We start from the raw sequence: 20,438 nt of genomic DNA on the forward strand, positions 1-20,438 counted from the left end.
ACTTCTGAACTTATGAGATAAAGTGTTGTTTTGTTTTGTTTTTGTTTTTGAGATGGACTCTTGTTCTCTCGCCAGTCTGGAGTGCAGTGGCGCGATCTCAATCTTGGCTCACTGCAACCTCCGTTTCTTGGATTCAAGCAATTCTCTTGCCTCAGCCTCCTGAGTAGCTGAGATTACAGGCAGCCACCACCACGCCCGGTTCATTTTTGTATTTTTAGTAGAGATGGGGGTTTCGCCATGTTGGCCAGGCTGGTCTTGAACTCCTGACCTCAGGTGATCCACCCGCCTTGGCCTCCCAAAGTGCTGGGATTATAGGCGTGAGCCATGGCGCCCAGCCTAAAGATTTTATAATCAAAGAATATGTTTCCAAAAGGAAATAACTTTGCACAAAGAAGTGTTTTATCAAGTATTGACATAACCTATAAAAGAGAAACTTATTTTGTAACCGCTCACGGAGCTAGGAAGCAAGATTGTTAATTTTCTAGAGTGATGTTTTTTCTCTGTGTAGTTAGCAGGACTGGTGTTGAGAATAAAAGTGAAAAAGTAACTGTTATTTTGGGAGAGCTTGGTTAAAATGGGGACGAAAAGGAATGGTTACCAGGTTTATAGTATTGCAGCATTCTTTAGGATCAGAATGGAGCAATAAGGTAACCAGCTAATGAGTCCATCTTTCCTTTTCTGTCTTCTGCAGTCATCTCAACTCGAACTCCACCTCCACCCTCACCGTTGCCATTTCCAACACAAGCTATCCTTCCTCCAGCCCCATCGAGCTACTTTTCTCACCCAACAATCAGATATCCTCCCCACCTGAATCCTCAGGATACTCTGAAGAACTATGTACCTTCTTATGACCCATCCAGTCCGCAAACCAGCCAGGTAAAAATAAGAGAGAAAATAAGATTAGCACCTAAGGGAGATGGGACAGGTTTAATTCTGAGACATGAAGGTTAGTCAGACAGTGTGTCTGGCAGAACGTCAAGCCTTCAAATCCATCTTCAGGAAGTTGCTGGGTGACTCAGTAAGTTTTTATTTAAAAGTGGCTGAATGACAGGTAGGAAGTGTGTTGCCCCAAAGGGTACATTTGTGAAGATGGTTTAATGTTTTTGGATTTTCATTCACTGAAGGGAAAGTTTATGCAGAAAGTACACTGACAGGAAAGCTCTGAGCTGGAGTTCACACTTCTGAAATACCTGGTTTGACACAGATACAAAGTGCTTATTTCAGGAAGGAGTAAGGTATGTGCTAAAATAAACACACACAAAGGAACTTACAGTTGTATTTATAGACCAACTATTAGGTATTAAAATAAGCTTTGGTAATGTAAACATTTTCAGTGTTTGTTGACTACTCGAATATTCTTTGCAGCGACATGACTTAAACATTTAATAATGAATGACATTACTAGAAGTGTCTTTTTTTTTTTTTAAACCTTGTGCAGTGGTTTTGGGGATTCATTGTGTAAGTGTAGTGACTCATGAGCATTTCTCACTCCCCTAGACATGTGGTTTCTTCTACCGAGAGGTCATTTCATGGGGATTTGGTATATGAGGGTTTTCCACAATCAAGTAGACAGTCTGTACCAGAGCTGGGGCTATCAATAATTGTAATATTTTAAACATGTAATTTTGATATTATGATACAGTATTTAGCTTTGCTGCTTTACTGCTAAGACTCCTCTCTACTCCTTATTATGCCTTTTAATATTTTGGAGAATTTTCACAAACTTCTATCATTACTACTATGGAACACTTCCTAAAATGTTAGTAAATAGTGTGTGTCTGTCGATTTATAGTTAGCAGAGAAAGGTGAGAAAAAAAATCACTTTGGTCTTAATTTGTTGAAATGAAACAAAATGGTCCTTTCTGAACTTTTTATTGTGAATAATAAGATATCCAGGACTTTTTGGGTTAAAAAGTTACCATTGCTTTTAGTTCAACTAAGATACTCAACTGAATACTGAATTTTGAATTTGAAGTTAAAATTATTATTTGTATTTAGCAGAAAATGTTAAAATGTAGCACTTTTCATGACTTCAGTACTAAAGACAGCTAAGTAAAACAGTAAGAACTTAGTTTATCAGTTTAGAAATAAAATTTGGTGTCAGCGTATGGATTCAGAAGTCTCAGTTCCATAGAGCATTTTGCTAGACTCAGCTGGGAACAGTGCACACAAGGTCTGATTTTAATTTGTGTAGAATTTCCATGAATAACAAAGTCTAATTAAGACATCCATTAAAAGTCCTTAACATTAATTCAGTGTGGAAAATCTTAGAGTTCCATTGGATTTTTTTTTAACTGATGTCTTAATTAGGCACTGTTAGGGGAAAAATTATGCAAATTAAAATCAGGCCCTTAGTGTTACACATTTCTTTAATTATTCAGTGCTTGTTTTACGTATATTTCAATTTCTTTATAAGTTAAGAGGGCATATTAGGTGATAATCTGCCTATATTGTTCTAAGTTTTTCTTCCCCTCTTCAAGATACATATCACCTTCTAAGAGAAGCATATTACTCTCATCTCAAAAAAAAAAAAAAAAAAAAAACGCAACAAAAAAACTCTCCAGATTTGTTATAATAGGAACCATTTGTAAAGTAGAATAATCCTTTTCTAGTGCTTTTAGCTTTACCTTCAGATAAGACATCTCTGTTTTTCTATCTACGGTATGAAAGTTCATCTATTAACAGCCTTAAAAGATAGACATTTTTAGTGTAGCTTCATCTGTTTGAACCAGTAGAAAACCGAGGAAAAACCCCTCTATTCTTCTGAGTCTCCTGAGTTTTAGGAAAGTTGTCTGCATTAGCTTGTGAATTCTTTCTTTGTCACCTTTATTCTTTTTGAGTGAGAGAAGTGTCTACCAGTTCATGTTGTTCAATTCCAGCAGATGAAGTCTGTAGAATGAGCAGGGTAGGATAATATATTTGGTGGCAGCATTTCTTTGAAATTATTGTCATTCTGCTTTTGTTACAGGTGGGTACTTTCAAACTGTTTTGGTGAACACTGGATATAGAAACATTTTTACCACTGAATATACCATCAATGATAAAATGAGACCTTTGTTCTTTCTTGAGTAAGATGTTTGAAGTTCTTATTTCCAATGTTCAAATAACCAGAAATGGATGGTCTGCTGTAGAAACAAACTGTTTTTCCTCATTTGAAGGAAAAATGGGTCTTTATGGTTAACTGCAGATTTCTTTTTTTTTGAGGAACAGTATATCTGCTTTGATTTTTAACTCCAACTCAAATTCAATTAATTTGCATTTCAAAATAAAATTCCTGGTATTTACCATTTTATCTCTAGAAATGAAATTAGTACTCCTTCACCATTCACCTCTAGTTAGCTGTTCCTTCCCAATATTCTCCATCGCTGCACTGATTTTGATTTTTAAGATAAGCAACTGAGATGCCTTTTCTTCCTCACAGCAATTTTGAGATTAATTGCATTACCGCTGCACCAATTATAGTGAGACAGTCATGCTATTCAATGGAATATTTTGAAGAAAATTAGTTTAAAGGTATAACTCTCCCATAGGTTTCCATATTGGAAAACTCTGGTCAATTTTCCTGACATCAAGTTAAATACTTAGAATTACCCATGATGAATAGTCAGGATATTCAAGAAGTCTATTTTCTTTATAGAGTAAATAATGTGGCCTCTGAGGATCCTAACCAAAGATTTTGTTCATGACTGTAAGTCACAATATTTAAGTGTTATGAACTGTTCATCTTTTTTTCTAAATATATGTCTACTTGTAATTTATATGCAGATATTTAGATAAAGATTCTGCTTCATTGTTTTCTTTGCCTTTAACAGTTTATATTATAAAGACTATATACTTGTGGAGAATAGCCTCGTGGCAGATTGTGATGAATACCATGCAGTGGAGAATTCTAACATGGGTATAATCAAAAATAACATTCTCTGTCTAGAAAAATATATTCCATTATTTCTTCAAAGAGTGTATCCTTAGGATTTTGTTTTCTACCACGGAAACTATTTTTGTACCCAGGGGCTAAAACTCACATAATAATATCTTTTCTATCATTGCCCAGGGGATTTTCTCAGTTAATTCCCACAAATGTCAACAATAAATGTTTTGTGTAACTCTCCATGCACCATAATGGAAGAGTAACTCAAATAACAATGCTCATTTGCTTGTTCTCTGCTTCCCCTCAGTACATTTTAATTTACTTTGGAAATCTTTTATTTGTAGGTGTAAAGATAAATCTAGCTCAGCATTTTATGTCGTATGACCCCTGAAATTTTAGATGCTTTAAATCTCATTCTATCTGTTTTATTAGTAAATCTTCAAAAGTTGAGCATAGATCCTGGAATCTAAATTGCCTAATGTGTGCATCTGAGCACACCTGTGTGAGAGAGCTAGCGTTTTGTATGCAGGAGAATGGCTCTTGACTGTAAATAATGAAAATTCCAGTATTGGATATGTTTGATGTCGAGATATTTTTGTGTCCTTTGTTTCAGTGATGTCATCATGTAGGGGAAAATTGTGTTCTGAAAGCCAAAACTGACTCACTGTAGAAAATGAAGAGCAGAAAATAAGGAAACATTGGGTTCCAACTCTAACTAGTTCAGTAAGGAATTCCATTTTAGCCTTTGGGCTAAGCATTTAAGTCTCCACTTGAGTTTCCTGGCCTACTGCATGAAAGGATCAAGTCTACCTGGCTCTCAGGGGTGCTGTAAAGAGGAATTGTACCACATGCTTTGAAGATGAATACCTTCTTTGAAATGCTGCTGCTCCTTGTTACTACTAACCACTGACCAGCCTCTCCAACTCCGACTGGAGAGGGCCTGTGTGGTGCCTATGTGCAGTGTGCTGGATCCACGGGGTTGTGTGTGCTGAGCGGACTTGTTGGACAAGATGACTGCCTTTGGATTGCTTCACCTGGCATTCTGTTTTTGTTTTGTAGCCTAACAGCAGTGGTCAAGTAGTAGGGAAAGTGCCTGGCCATTTCACTCCTGTCTTGGCACCCTCTCCCCATCCCAGTGCAGTGCGACCTGTGACCCTGAGCATGACAGATACTAAACCCATCACTACATCCACTGAAGGTGAGGCAGCTTCACCTACAGCAACCAGTAAGTATTTCTGTAGGAAATGAGAAATGTCCATCAAAGGCACCATTGGATATCTGATCCAAGGTGGAAAACATGGCAATTTTTCCAGCTACCTGACCAGATGGAGATTTCTCATTTAAGTGGAGCTAGTAGGCATGGATGTGGCCGTGCTATCGCAGGCTCTCTCTTCTCAAATTCCAGTCAGTGCCTCATATTTGAAAAGGGAGAAGCTCATTTGTTTAAGTTACCAGCTATAACAAACATAATAAGTCATGCCTGCTCGTTCAGGGTATACATTGAAATTGCACTGAGCAACATATACAAAGTTTTCATATCACCCAAAGAGAGATTAGATAATTGGTACTTATTGGAGCATTCCTATAGAAATCAAGCCCCCTCACAAAGCAGATGGAATCAGTGCCTCTGTAAGGTAATTGCATGTCTACATTATTGTAGGTTATGTCATTGTTAAAAACAGTCACATAACATTGGAAGCAGATGAGAATATTTCAAAACTTAGTATTAGGCACATGTAAGCTACTTGCACTTTCATTATCTGCAAGCTTTTTTGAAACACCTTTTGATTATTTTGCCTATCATGGTACATCAAATACTGTGCTTTTTAGTGTGGCCATAACATTTTAAATGTCAGAGATTTAGCCAGTGAACCTTCCTAACACATACCAATAAGCCACGATTCCTTTATTGTTTCATATAAAATGCTCAGAAGTGGAGAAGAAATTAATTTTGAGGTGGTTTCACCCAGCTGTCAGCTTCTTAGTTAGTACTGGAGCTAGAATGTACAAATTGGTAAAGTAGAATGATAAAGTTATGGAATTGGTGGAATTTGCATGCGCCTCACCAATTATACAGGTATCTTAAATTCAAATCTTTTACTTTCTTATAGCAAGAAAATCCCCATGATCTTGAAATTTCCATGTGAATCAGAGACAATCAGAGGCACCACTAGCTCTTTCTTGCCCATTGGAAAGATGCCATTTTTTAAAATAGTTTCTAAAAGAGTAGGAAGGAACCCTTTAAGAAAAATGGACAATACTTCGTACAGTGAATTCAGCATTTTTTTTCAAAATTCATGAGCCCCATAAATTAATAAGTTTCTATAGGCTTATAATACCCATCAATAATTCTTAATGCTTAGAACACTTCCCTGAATGCACAGATGGATGCGACCACTGAGGAAAAACTAAAAATTATTTTGTTCTAAAAGTTTGCTATGTGCATTACAGTCACTAAAACACTAAGTACTCATTTTGAAAGTGGTGTCTTGACATCTTTGAGCAATGTCAGCAATTTAAATAAAAGCACATAGGAAACAAAGAATTTTTTTTTAAGTAGTGGAAAGATTATCACAGGATAAATGATCAAAACCAAGTTCTAGAAACTCTGATGCCTACTCTTATGGTGTTATTAATAGAAGAGATTCAGGAGAAGATCAGACCCAAATGATCACAGCTCATTTATGTGAGTACCCTCAGCCTGTTTGTTAATGAATTGTTTTTATACTTACATACAGGTTGTTCAAAAAGGGATCTGATTTGACTAGTAAAATTACAAAATATTCAAAAGGAATATCTTGGTTATATAAAGATGGCTGCATCAGTCCATTTTCCACTCCTACATAAAAGAAACATAGTGAGTAGTTTTTCTTTCCTATCAACAAACTTGTAGCTCCAGCTTCCTAGGCACTACCGGTAATAAAAAAGCTGGTCATTGAATTGATAAGCTAGTAAGGTTGAAGAAAACACAGAAGCCAAGGAAAGCTCTTTCTCACGGTTGAAAAGAAAGAGCAGCATAGATTTGGTGCTCTTCCTGTAAGGGTGAAGCTCCTCTCCAGCTATTTGTGAGGTGTGAGGTGTGGTGAATTCCAGAGGCTTGGAGATTGAGTAGGGGTCACTGGTCGCTAATGGCTGCCTTGCATGGACCATTTTTCAGGAGCAATTAAAATACAAATTGTGAGCATTTTCACTGTTTTTAAAAAGTTGACCTAAAAAAGCTTCCATGGGTCAAATTCTGCAGTCCTTTAAGAGAAAAAGGCAGAATTAATATATTGGTTTCAGAAAGCCAGCCCATTTAAAATGAATGCCTGGATTCCTCATTAATCTGGGGGTTTTAAACCAAACAGTGTAGCTTTCTTCAGAACAATGCAGGTAATACATGGTGATGTGGAGCAGTGGGATTGCTTAGTTCTGGGAAGATACCTTAGTCCTTTCCTTGTGAAAAGTAACAAAAGTCTTTAGGAGTAGCTCCCTATTCATTTTTCATGTGTGTTTGAAAAATTTACTCTATACCAAAAAGCAAAAAGCAGTTGTACAAAAAGTACTTGCACGTGAGACTATAACAATGTAAGGAATAGTTACTACCTCATGGCCAACTATTTAAAAGGGGCATCGGTTCCCTTCCTGGATCAGTTACAAGAAATTGATTTTTGTATGTGTGCTTATGGGAAGTATTTTTTTTTCAAAAACATTGCTATCAGATTTGAGGCCATTTTCACAAGTAAAATACCAAGCTTATTCATTCTACATGATACAGGCTCCTCCGTCATGATAGTGAGATTTAATTTCCTTTTTAGCAAGACTTTTAAACAAGACATTTCCCATCCCATATCATTAAGCACATCTGCTTAAGTTCCATCATTAAAAGCTGTCACTTTTTCTTGATGGACTTTCAGTCTGCTTTACATTTAGAATCATATACCATCATTGATTATTTCATATTAGACAACTAATAGCTGGTGAAAAAGTACATCTAGGTACAGGACCCTTCTATTTAACCAATCCTTAGTACCTCACCAGGACAGTCACTAGAGCATGGAAGTGTGAGGCACCCACACTGAAGTATGAGATCTGCTTTACTGGATAGATTTTTTAGGGGGAATAAACTAGTTGATTTGAAGCCAAGTATCATTTCTTTTCTATCACTTGGTATACACTCAGAAGAGAAATGAAGACACTTTTGGTTACAAATCCCACTTCTCTAGGTTTCTTATACATGGACAGGGTGTTCGTTCTCATAGTTCACAATTTTTATCTTTGTTTTTGTTCTTCCTTAATCAGCCTACACAGCCTCAGGCACATCTCAAGCCAATCGATATGTGGGACTAAGCCCAAGAGACCCATCCTTCCTACATCAGCAACAGGTGGGCAAGTTTCACCCAGGTGTGATGGTGTAGCCACGCTTTCGCTTCCGTGCTTCTCCATGTTGCCTCTCAATCTGGACTCAGAAGGGGGCTCCTGGGGCTTCTGAGACCAAAATTGATCATTTCATTTCCCAGAATTTTTTCTCATTGATCCTTTGTTTCTCACCTCTTTGAGCAGAATTTCTCAAATTGGCTCATGACCTTTTCCATCTCTATAGCATATATTGGTAATATCCACGAGTAATAGCCTTTTAGCCAAAGTGTATTTTTCTCAGTTTCATTGGCTATTGAGAACTTACTGGCCTATAGCTTTCGAAGACAAAAACTGCAAACTGTTTTAAAAGCCAACTAGAATAAAAGCAATATATAATTCAAGTTTGTGAGTGATTTCACATTTTCCATATGTTTCGCTCCTCACGTTTGTATTTTAGTCCAAGATGATGAGTTATGAAGCTAAAATCTCAGGCGACACTTCATTCCTATTTTAATAGCTTTAAATTGGTTTACTGATTTCAGATGTGATAAAAACACTTTTTTTGTTCTGCCTGTCTTACATCCTTTATGTTTCTAGCAGCATTTTAAATTTCACATCTCATTAATGCTGTAAATTTAATGCAAATGAAGTGTTTACCCAAACTGTGAAATTATACAGCCAGGATTAATGGTGGCTTATAAACAGATTAGCCACAGTCAAAAGCATGGACCATACCAATGTAGAAATCCCACGATTCTAGTTATAGGATAACAAAAATAATTCTAAACCGTTCTGAATTTAAATATATTTTATGATGCATATGTTTGCTGCTCTCAAGTTTTGATAGCAGAGCAGTTTGAAATTAACAGTAAGCAAAATATTACATGGGGGAAAATTATGCTATAAGAAACAATGAGGAGCTGTTGTTAACTAACTTGCTCTTTATTTATAAATTGCCTGTGCATATATATGAGTTTTTGTATAGGTAGTAGGATACTTTTGCCCACTTACTTTGTTCTAGATCTGTTCACCTTACATACGCTCATTGTGGCCTACCTCATTGTGCTTGGCATGGAGTTCTCAAGTCCTTTCCAGTTGCAGCCCAAAGGGGCAGACTGCATATTAAAGGTCACCACATGCAGAGCTCAGAGAAAATCATAAAGATGATAGCTTATTCAGGATACTTGATGTTTTGCCAGATTTTAAAAAAGCAAAACAAAACAAACCAAAAGAGTGAAAACTAACTGAAAACATCTGTACACAGTTATGAAAATACCAAATAATAATTAGTGGTTTTGCCAGCCATTGGCTTTTCAACATAATTCTCTGCCATGTTGATTTTTCACCTCTAAAATTGCTATAATATGAAATGAGTTGTAATTACTATAATATGGTTCTATTTGACAAATGTATGTGTTCATTGTGTACTTTTAAAAAAAATACAGGATGTATAGGTTTAGAAACTTGTTCTTTTAAAAACCATTACATATTCTCAGGAATATTTTGTCCTGGGATTTGCATTATTTTTTATAACACATCTCTAATTTCCAGTTAATTTTTAATTCATAAAAACGTGCTTCCATTATTTAAACTGTTAGCCCCAAATGCTAGTTAGAATGCAGTACCAATTCCATGTATTTGGAGGCAGCCTCCCTCCTCCACTACCCTAACCTATGGCAGCTTTAATTTTCTTATCCCTTGTGATTGGCGTTGAAGCCTCATGTAATTATGATTACAAAAGTCCATTAATATAAAAGTTACTTCTCCTTTCACATATCTAAAAATACATCAAGAAAACTTAGTAAGCATCATGAAAATATGAATTTTAATGTAGATAGCATTCTGGCACATCATATTTTTGAAAAACTATGAGTTCTAGAACTATAAACTTTCCAAAGAAGACAGCCACTTATTTAAGTGGACCACGTTGAATCAAGACCACTTAGAATATGAATTCGTTTTTTTCAGTCAACTATGGCTAATGTTTATGGAATGCATGATATCTATAGATCCTTGGAAGCAAAAAAAAATGTGTCCTTTATAGCTGAAAAATGTTAAATATCATGCAGACAGATAGTTTGTCCTCTATGTAATGAAAGAGTTAGTGCTATTTTTTAATTTGAAAAAGCCCATGTATGCCTTATTTCATGAACTCCAGTTTTGAGACATGCAGAAAATACATGTAAATACATATCATGCTATAGTTGTATATTAGTAAACTAAGGCTGCAGTCAAAAGCCTTTCATTTTGGCCTTTCAAATTTTAAAAGAATTACAGAAATGAAGTTTTATGTTTACTATCCAGGAATAAAGGGACAGATATAGTTTAAATGACTTCAGTAAAGTAAAAATTATGCTTTCCTACAGTAGAAATGAGATTGATTTACTATGTCCTTTCATTACTTTACAAAGATTTAAAAGAGACCACTCTTCTAGAGGCAGGTTCTAAATGCATTTGGTTTAAAGCACTCAATGATGAATGGAAAGGAAAATCAAGGAGTACATGAAATAAAGGTAATCAATCATGTTATATTAGCTAGGAGAAATTCAAAATTAGAAAGGCAGTGCTTTAGTTTGAGAGGGTTCTTTTAAACATTCCCCATAGCCTTTAATATACATGACCCTTAAAGAATAAATATTGTCACCAGGTACATTTTTCAGTTCATGGTGGCTGCTTTATAAAGATTTATCCTTTTAGGCTGTGAAAAGTACTGATGTGTAATTTTGAGTGCTTTTTTTTTCTTAGAAAAGAACTTTAATACAGCCTACATAAATTAGAGTTAATGATAAATTTAAAGTTGTTGGGTAATTTTGATTATTTCATAAATAATCTTTCCACAAGATGATACTACAGTGGAGTTTTCAATCAAATTGAGATGAAAAGCTTTATAATATTAAAATGAACCCTGTACTTCACCTGTAAGACTAATACATTCATATTGTCAAATCTGAATACTAGAAGTATACACTTTTATATCATTTGCTTGGTACAGAGACGGTTGTTATTAGTAATTATACATCTTTGTGCTCCTTTTCATAATAGTTGTTACTGATGACACTGGTTGCTAACTGATTGGGAATACTAGTTTATTTTGACTGGAAGGAAGTTCACCTATGGAAAATGTATCTCATTTAAATCTAAAAAAATAAATTCACATAGTCATAAAGAATATTTCCAAAAGGTTCATGTAAACCAGTTGATAATCTGCCATCAAAAATAATCCTCCCTAATCAGTCATAATAGCTCACACCAGCTGATCAATATTTGACTTTAGACTTTTTTCTTTATCTCTTAACACAATCTTGAATACTTTTCAAGTCTAGAACTAGTCTGTCTTTGGGGTTATTGGCTTAGCTATTGCATTTGTTATTGGCTTGGGGGAAATCTGAAAATCAGAACTTCAATTGGAGCTTCATTCTTCTTGAACTTTTCTATTGGAAGATTGTTTTGGTGGCTTGAAGAACTCATGGGTCCTGCTTTAGCAAACTGAACTCATTAGTTCTGCTGAGAAATGTCTTTTTATGATTTGGAACATTTTCAGAAATGTGGAACACCTCCACACTGACTTAACTTCATAGAAGTTTAGTAAAATGCAGTATATCCTTTTCTCTCTCATACTTTATACTTCATCAACACATTGTGCAGATTCATCATGATAGGCCATGAAGGCACCACGTTTCCCAAATTTTATCTGTCTGAGAAAATGGGAACTGTCAATCATAGTGTTGGATGGTACTTAGAAAATACAGAAAGTATTTTATGATCCAGTCTAACAATTTTAGCATAGATAAATAATATGAGGCAACTTACCTGAATTAGCACCAGTTTCTTATCTGGTCAACCTTCTAGTGAGTTGCTAATTTCAGGCCTCTTTCCTTTGCTATTATAGAAATTTTGGTAGTATTAATAGAAGAGAATCTAGCTAATTTGATTATCACCATTATATGTGAGTCTAAGGTCATAATAAAAGCCTAAATTCTTACTATTGTACATCAATTCAACATATATTTAAAAATCTTTTTGTAAGTTGGAAATAAAAGTTGTCAGTAAGAAGTTTCTAGTTTGAAATAAAAGGTCACCATTCAAATAGGCCATTGAAGTCCATATTAACCTTTGATGTATATTTCAGATTTTAATTGAATAAATTAGGAATTCACTTTTGCCTTCCCTAAGTGAGACAGTAAAGTCAAGTAAGTTGTAGTTTATATGAAATTGGCCTTATTTTCATAATCTCAAAATTATAATCTCCTGACTATATATCTTACCTATAATAAGAGCTAATGAATCAGTGGCCCGATCAATTCAGGTCCTTGCATTACGTCTCACAATTGCATGGATTTTATTGGTGCCTGGCCTTCAGCATGTTACATCTCTTGCATGCCTATATAATTCTATTATTTGAATTTCAATTACTGGGCTAGTTTATATTTAAATTGTTTCAATACTTTTCTTATAACACTTTTCTTTTTAAAACTACAATTTGAAAGTACTTCTCATTACACTGAAAGTTTCTGTTGCACAAAATGGCCTTTTTAAGAAATTGCCTCTGTAGGATTTTTTAAAACTAAGATATTAGTTTAAATCTTCTTACAATGTTTGTACTGGCAAATGGCAAAGCCAAAGCTTGGTACTACCACTGGAAAGGTAGTCATTTATTAGAGGCAAGCAATTAAAAGGACACAAGTGGACTATCAACAAACTTTTCAATACAGTCAGGAAGCAGGCTATCAACACTTGGGCTGTTCTTATTGTGTCTGTTATCATAATTGACAGCTTGACGTAAAACGCTATCACATGACTTCTGGGTAGGTATGTAAGTGGATAAGAGGTCACTTTTCACGTATGCTAGCTTGAAAGGAAACACATTTAAAGGAAGTTTCAGTTGAAATAATGGCTATGCAAATGTTTAGCTCTTTGGCTAGTTCTTAAATTCAAAAAATCCTTCCATTGTCTGTCTTTTTCATTCCCTGGTTTGTTCACTTACCTTTGCTGGTTATCAAAGACTAATATCCAGATAAGCTGTTCTAATTAATGTAAAAGTAAAATTATGTTTTATGTAAACTTAAATTTTAATCAACAAAAACACGAGGAAAAAATTATCTTCTTTTCTGAAAATATTAATTTTAAAAGATCTAAGTTGAATCAAGGAGGTAGAGGGAATTCTGAAGGTTATATTTACAGAAATTTTAGCATTTGGTATTCGTGAGCTTCACATACAGGACAGGATAGAAAAGGAACAGTGACAAGCAACTGGTGTAGTGGGTGAGAACCAGGGATTAGGAGGAGTCAGAAGGCTTGAGATTTAGTGTTGATGTGGCAGGGCATTTCTAACCTTGGACAAGTCCTTAAACCTTGTTCCCCTGGAGCCTTATTTTGGAAAGGAAAATGAAGAGGTTGAACTATGTGAGCTTAGAAGTCCCTTGAAACCTTAAAATTTAAAAGTTATAGTAGCCTCTAATGAAAAAAAAACTTTCATTTTCTAATACTTATGATTTATGGTTAATAATGTTTATTCTGCTCATGGACTATGCATACCCATTTAAGTTAATTCTACCTCTGCTAATTAAATTAAATATCAAGAAGTGTGGTTTCAGAAATTGGCATTAGAAGTTACTTTCAAGATCTGAGGATGATTTGAGTATCTTTTTTGTTGTTGTTTTCCATGTGTTATATGTGAAACATGCAACACAGTTTTATTCTGACCTTTTTTCTTGTTCATACCATTCCTTCAGAGGTTACATACTATTCATCCAGAGACCGTTTAATTTGCTCCATGTAGGTAATTAATAATAGCAATAAAATAAAATTCTCCTAATCCAAAGTATGAATATTAAGAGTGTTAATCCTTTTAAGCATCTGTCTTTCCCCGCAAAAAGAACCTTCACCCCTCAAAAATCTGTTTCCTTGAGGGTCTGGAGAAATGAAGAAACACAATAAAACATAAAACATACCTTTCAAGATATTCCCCTGAGGGTCTCTGTAAACTTAAAAAAAAAGTGAGAAGGTAAATTTGCCTGTGTTGATTGTTCTGTTCACAGTAATGGTTTAGTGGTTCAACTGAAATTTGTTGTCATCATAGGGACTGTTAGTACATCAGCCTGTTTGCTGAGTCTAGCAAAGTAGAACATTTTGCTTACCTTCTTTCTTTTGTTTTCAAAGCTAATTGCTGTGCGTTTAACAAAAGACCCTGTTAATAACAAAGGAAGACCCCCATTTGAATAAACAAACTCTTATTCTGAAGTCACAAGCAGTATTAATTCTTTATGGCTGCTACTTACATGATTATTTGAGTGTAGTTTAGGAAAAGGATAATGATCCAAATCTTAGGTGTTTCCCTTTTATGTAGCCATTTGAGAGGAACCAGATGGCCCCCATCCTTTTTCTTTTTTTCTTTGAAGCAATCTGATTTGAGTTGGGCCAGGAAGAAGGTTCTCCTTCCAGAGACCATAGAACTCCACCCTAAGAACATATGCAGTGAAAACGTCACCTTCCCTTTTTCCTTAGTTGTTTAAACTGTTTTAACTTTACCCCTTTACTGATAGCATTTTGGAGGTTACTCTCACTTTTTTACTTCGCCTTTTGTTTGGTTTTGAAATTCTGGGCATTTTCTAGACAATAGAATTTCAATTGGTACTGCATATAAATAAAGGATTCAAATGATTTATGCAAGTGAACATTTCTGTAAGGATATGCATATGATCAGTTCTTTTTTAGAGTCTATATTGTTACAAAAATAAGAATTGTTTCCCACCTCCACGTAAAAACAGACAACTCTGACAGACTAAATTTCCAAACGGAGTGACACTTGGTATTTTAAATTTCATTACTGTTGGGAGAAAAAAACCAATTTTCTATTTCTTAATGAAAAATGCTTTGAAAAATTTTTGAAGCATTCTTAAAGCTTTGAACTTAGGAAAATTCTATGTAAATGAAAGGCATGTATTTATGCGTTGCTTAAAATTAAAGTTTTAAAACTTAAAAAAGAATTTACAGCTGAATTATCTAACACTGATTCTGTCACAGGACAGAAACTAAGGAATCACTGGCCCAAACTCAAAAAAGATTTGTCACCTATTATGTTAAACTTATTTAAAGCCTAATGTAAAATTATTTTGTATTAGGAACATTGAATTATTCTAATGCTAAGAATATATAACATGAGCCCCCAAAAACTTAAATACACTAGACTCTGTTCAAAATTTGCTTGGTCAGGAAAATCTTGGTCAAATAAGATTAGGAAATGATTTTCTTAGGAATTGCTATCATGGAAATCTTTGGTGAATAAATTATTTCTATTTTAATGATTTAATTACTTCCCACACCCATACCATCGCCTTTAAAATTTCACTTTATCAGGGAGTTTGTTATTTCAATGACGCTTTGCAACCAAGAAGGTTTATTAATTGAAAAAAACCAACATGAACAGAGAAGCTCTTGCTCAAGTAATCTGGCTTAAGTTACAGCATGTCTCCTCAGAAACTTCAGAAAATGTTGATAATGGTACTGTACAACCTAAACAGATAAATAATATATTTTACATTTTTAACAACTAAAATTAATTCAATACTAATTAATATCCAGCCAATTTCTTTGCGATTAAATTGTTGCTAAATATATTTATTGATTATTTTGTATGTACTTAAGCATATTTTTCTGTTTGGGAGAAATGATTTCTATTGCATATATCTTCAATAGATGAAAATGAGTAGCTGTAGTCAGGTTTATTCCCTTTTGATACTGCCTTTGCAAAAGAGAAGTCCAAAAATTTGTTCATTTTAAATTGTACAGCATATGGTCAAAGATAGCCCACTTCACATTTTTGGGGGTGGTAAAACAAACAAACAAACAAACAAACAAAATATTAGCAACATTAACAACAAAAACTAATTTAGAACACATTTTTCTGAGGAGATGTGGTCCTGCAGTTGTCTGTGGGACAATAAGCCAATCAGTGAGTGATATTTAGATTCCCCTGGCTTTGGGAAAGTATATTGTCTTCCTGAAAACCTCTCCAGCCTAAGCTGAGAGCCCCATAGATAATCTGAAGTTAATAATTAACAGAATTTATATGTGCTACCCCTAAATATACATCTCCCCTCTTCTATATCTGTCATTGATTCAAAACTAGCATTTTCCCCAGCCTGGGCAACATAGTACCATCTTGTCTCTACAATTTTTGTTTTTTTAATTAGCCAGGCGTGGTGGCGTGAACCTGTAGTCCTAGCTACTCAGAAGGCTGAGATGGGAGCATCACTTGAGCCCTGGAGGTTGAGGCTGCAGTGAACCATGATCGTACCAGTGAACTCCAGCCTGGGCAATAGAGGGAAACCCTGTCTCAAAAAACAAACAAACAAAAATTAAACAAAACCCTTGCATTTTCATTGACTAGAGTAGAATCAGTAAGTGATTAATCAGTAATGTTATTGTTATACAAAGCCAAGTTTCTTGAACTGTTTTCTGATTGTTTTCATTGTATTTTTTAAGCTTAAAAAAATTGTCTCATCACACTAAATTTGATTAGACAACCCATTTTGAGAACTTTTAAAAAATCTTACCATATTGCTTCCCACTAGACTGAACACATTCACTTCTCTGAAATATTTAAAGTGTGTTATCTGATTTAAAACAAAGCAAGTATACTTTTTTCCCTTCATGGGAATATTTTGGTCCATTTTAAGAGCATTTATGACCGGGCACCGTGGCTTACACTTTTAATCCCAGCACTTTAGGAGGCCAAGGCAGGCAGATTGCTCGAGGTCAGGAGTTCAAGACCAGCCTATCCAACATGGCCAAATCCCATCTCTACTAAAAATACAAAAAATTAACTGGGTGTGGTGGTGCGCTCTTGTAATCCCAGCTACTTGAGAGGCTGAGGGAGGAGAATTGCCTGGGAAGTTGCAGTGAGCCAAGACAGTGCCATTGCACTCCAGCCTAGGTGATGGAGTGAGACTCTGTCTCAAAAAAAAGAATACGTTTTTTCTAATTTATTTACTGATTGATTTCTGACTTCTTTATGACATATATCCTGAGCAGAATCTACATGTCTATCAATCTATTGATCTACCTATGTATATGCAGGGAATTTTTTCAGTTCTTTAAATCATAAAAACACCTTTAATTGAAATCCTGAAATACTCATAGAATTAAAACACATGGTCTGGAAATTTGAGCTAGTATTTTTGGAGCCTCATAGATCTATAGAAAAATGAGCAAAAACTACCTTTCTAGAACTCCTGAATCACTATTACTTAGCATATGCATAAGCTCAAGAGTCTAAAAGGAAAATTAAAGATGCTTAATAGCCAATTATTTAGCTGTAACATTATCAGAAATGTTTAAAATAGTTTATCAAAAAGTTTAAATTTATGATAATTTTTGGTAATTTGGTTCCAATCATCATCTGGAAAGCAGCAAACAAGGTTTAGTGGATTACTGTGAAGAAGTCATCTTTTGAATGTAAGATGCTGTTAATTTACAGTGTGGCTATCTAAAGGTTAAAAACTAGATTTTCTAGTGTGTTTTCCCCCCTAAAACGATAAGTTTAGTTTCTAAAAAATAAAAATAAGCAATATATCTTTTCAATAAATCTGCTAGCACTGTGGGGCAGCTGTTAACCAAGCAGAGCTGGATAGGGTTACTCGAACAATCTCTCAAGGGCAGAGCTGATGATTCGGAGATCTGGGAAGAATTTGTTTCAGCTTGTATTCAGTGCATTCCTCACTTTCTTCAGATGTAGTAAAGTATTTTAAATGCCATTACTCTGAGTTTAAAATAAAACTAGAAACGCTTATCAACTCTTCCTAAACAATGCCAGTTTAAGCAAAACAAAATTAATAAAAGGTTAAAACTGAGGACCTTGATGCTTCCAAACACAAGTTAGGGCGAATGTTTGTAAGATGGGCCTTTCTCCTCTAAACTGCATGTCTTCTATGTTTTGCAAACTGCATGCTTAAAGTTATTGATTATTTTATTCAGTGCAGATTATTTGGTATGATGCATAGAAAAAAATGCATTTTTATTTTCTTTCTAAAATATATCTCTCTATTGAATATTAACGTTTGCTTTTATTTCAGCTCAATTTGTACTCTAATAATGGCTAATTGTTATGTTCTAAGCACTTGTTTCTCTTGTATGCTTTAATTAATAGAGAAGCATATTGCAATAGCTTTTTCTAAAAAAGAGTCTAGGAATTTTGCTTTTCGGAATAAGATTTTCTTTTGCTTTTTTTTTTTTTCTTTAAGTTGCCTCTTGGGAAAGTAAGGTTAATGCCATGTACAGTACTAGTTTGCATGTGTTCATTTAAATACTAAAAACTGTAGAACTGCTCGATCCATATCTGACTGCTAGGTTTCAATTGACAGCTGAGGATTTGTGACTGGACCATGAATCAAAACGGCAGGCATTTATACCCCAGTACCAGTGAGGATACATTGGGAATTACTTGGCAAAGGTAACATTTTAATTATTTCCAACCCTACACTTACACCTAAAAATTACATGAGCTATAGTGTTTGTTTTTAACTAGCTTTACAGAAAATATATGTTAAAAATTTAGTTGTTTTGGCTATGCCATTCTTCTTTCTTTGTCCTTCTCTTTTATTTCTTATGTAAATGGGAAGTCAAATTAAGTTGGGACTATAGTATATGCTTACTGATCATTGGAATTTTTAAATGCTATAAAATGTTTTCTATAATTTATAATATTTTTGGTGGGGGAGGGGGTGGAACTTGACATTTAGATTTTAGAACCTGAAAAGTGAAATCACAACTTTAGGGAAGATTTTTGAGCTAACTGAAGATAAAGCATTGGTTTTCATATTGTAGATTCTTCTTATTTCAACTCTTTCCTCTACTGCTAATTCTAAGCCATTTCACTATTCATTTGTTCCCATGTTGTAGCAGGGGAAAAAAACTAGAAAGAAATTTTAGTTAGTCAATATAACTATTATTGACAGCACCCATAAATTTTGGGTGGGAAGATTGTTGGAATCAGTAGCTAAAGAAGGAATTTGTTAAAGTTTTAATTTCTGTTTGTATACTGATGTAATTCATAGAAGATTGACTTTATTTGGTTGGCTGAGAAAACTATTCTAAAACTTCATTTTCAAAACCAGTTCTAATATTGTCTTATGCATTTCCTTTAGAAAATAAGTAGTTCAAAGTCAGCTGCTTCTTGTATGTTACTTATTTTAAGAACAAGTTGTATCAAATTGACAAATAATTAGATTGGTGGTATAATCATAAGTAATCAGAAATAAAAATTATCAGAAGAGAATGAGGTAATCCCGTAAGGAGTTCACCAAATAGAGTGGACATAATTTTCCAACCCAGCTCTGATTGTAATCCTCCTTTGTGGAAAGTGTCTGTAGAAAGGTAGATACTCAGACAGAGTTGTCTGCCCATCTTCATATTGGTTCACACAGAAACTGCTGAAGAGTAGATTTTAAAGAATCAAAATAATTAAATGTCCACTTTAATTCAGATAAAAATTAAGGGAATTATTCAGATTATGTTTTTAAAAACAATGACTTTTTATTAATTCACTACCAAATGGAATACAATGTGACCTTTCTTCTTTTAGATTGAGGCCGGGTACAGTGGCTTACGCCTGTAATCCTAGCACTTTGGGAGGCTGAGGTGGGTGGATCACCTGAGGTCAGGAGTTCAAGACCAGCCCGGCCATCATGGTGAACCCCCCCCCCATCTTTATTAAAAAAAAAAAATGATTGATATAACTTCCACTTTAAAAAGGGATATATTTTTACATATTGTGATTTTTTTCAAGAAGATTATATTCATCCTTTTGAAAAAAATACAGTATATGCTTATAAAAAGAAGATAAACTCAATGGAAGCATCTTATCCAAATAGGCTTAATGATTAATAGTCTTAATTAAATTAAATGAAAGTGTCTCATTAAAATATTCTGAATTAATAAACATTTTAAAGTTAATTTAATTGAATTTAGTAACCAAATATTTGCATATTTTATTTAATAACTCATATATCATGCTCTATCAGTTATCAAAATGGCTCATGTTTGCATACAAGCTTACCATATTTACAAGAATTGCAAACCAGATGACATGTACTCAAATTTGTAAATGCGCCTATAGCTATGTGAACTTCCAAACCTGGGGAATCTTGATTGACTTACTAAATCTAAAAATAGCATAGCACCTCTAAAACATATCTGCAAATTGTTAGAGATTTAAAATATAACTTTGCCTAGT

General features: G+C 34.4%; 1 protein-coding gene across 20 annotated transcripts in view; it reads left to right on the plus strand.

Moving 5' to 3' along the window:
- NFIB (nuclear factor I B) overlaps positions 1–20,438 on the plus strand; it is a 443,164-nt gene that overhangs the window by 403,931 nt on the left and 18,795 nt on the right. For 6 of the 20 annotated variants that reach the window (XM_032300179.1, XM_032300180.1, XM_032300183.1 and 3 more), the window contains 4 exons: positions 692–876; positions 4,928–5,093; positions 8,150–8,232; positions 18,568–18,656. In XM_032300179.1, coding sequence (XP_032156070.1) covers positions 692–876; positions 4,928–5,093; positions 8,150–8,232; positions 18,568–18,656 — 523 coding nt within the window. The remainder of the gene's footprint in view (positions 1–691; positions 877–4,927; positions 5,094–8,149; positions 8,233–18,567; positions 18,657–20,438) is intronic. The other 14 variants (XM_032300192.1, XM_032300193.1, XM_032300195.1 and 11 more) reach the window with 5 other exon arrangements.

This window comes from Sapajus apella, unplaced genomic scaffold (genome assembly GCF_009761245.1).
Source record: "Sapajus apella isolate SASKATOON/1434 unplaced genomic scaffold, GSC_monkey_1.0 scaffold42, whole genome shotgun sequence".
NCBI classification, from domain to species: domain Eukaryota; kingdom Metazoa; phylum Chordata; class Mammalia; order Primates; family Cebidae; genus Sapajus; species Sapajus apella.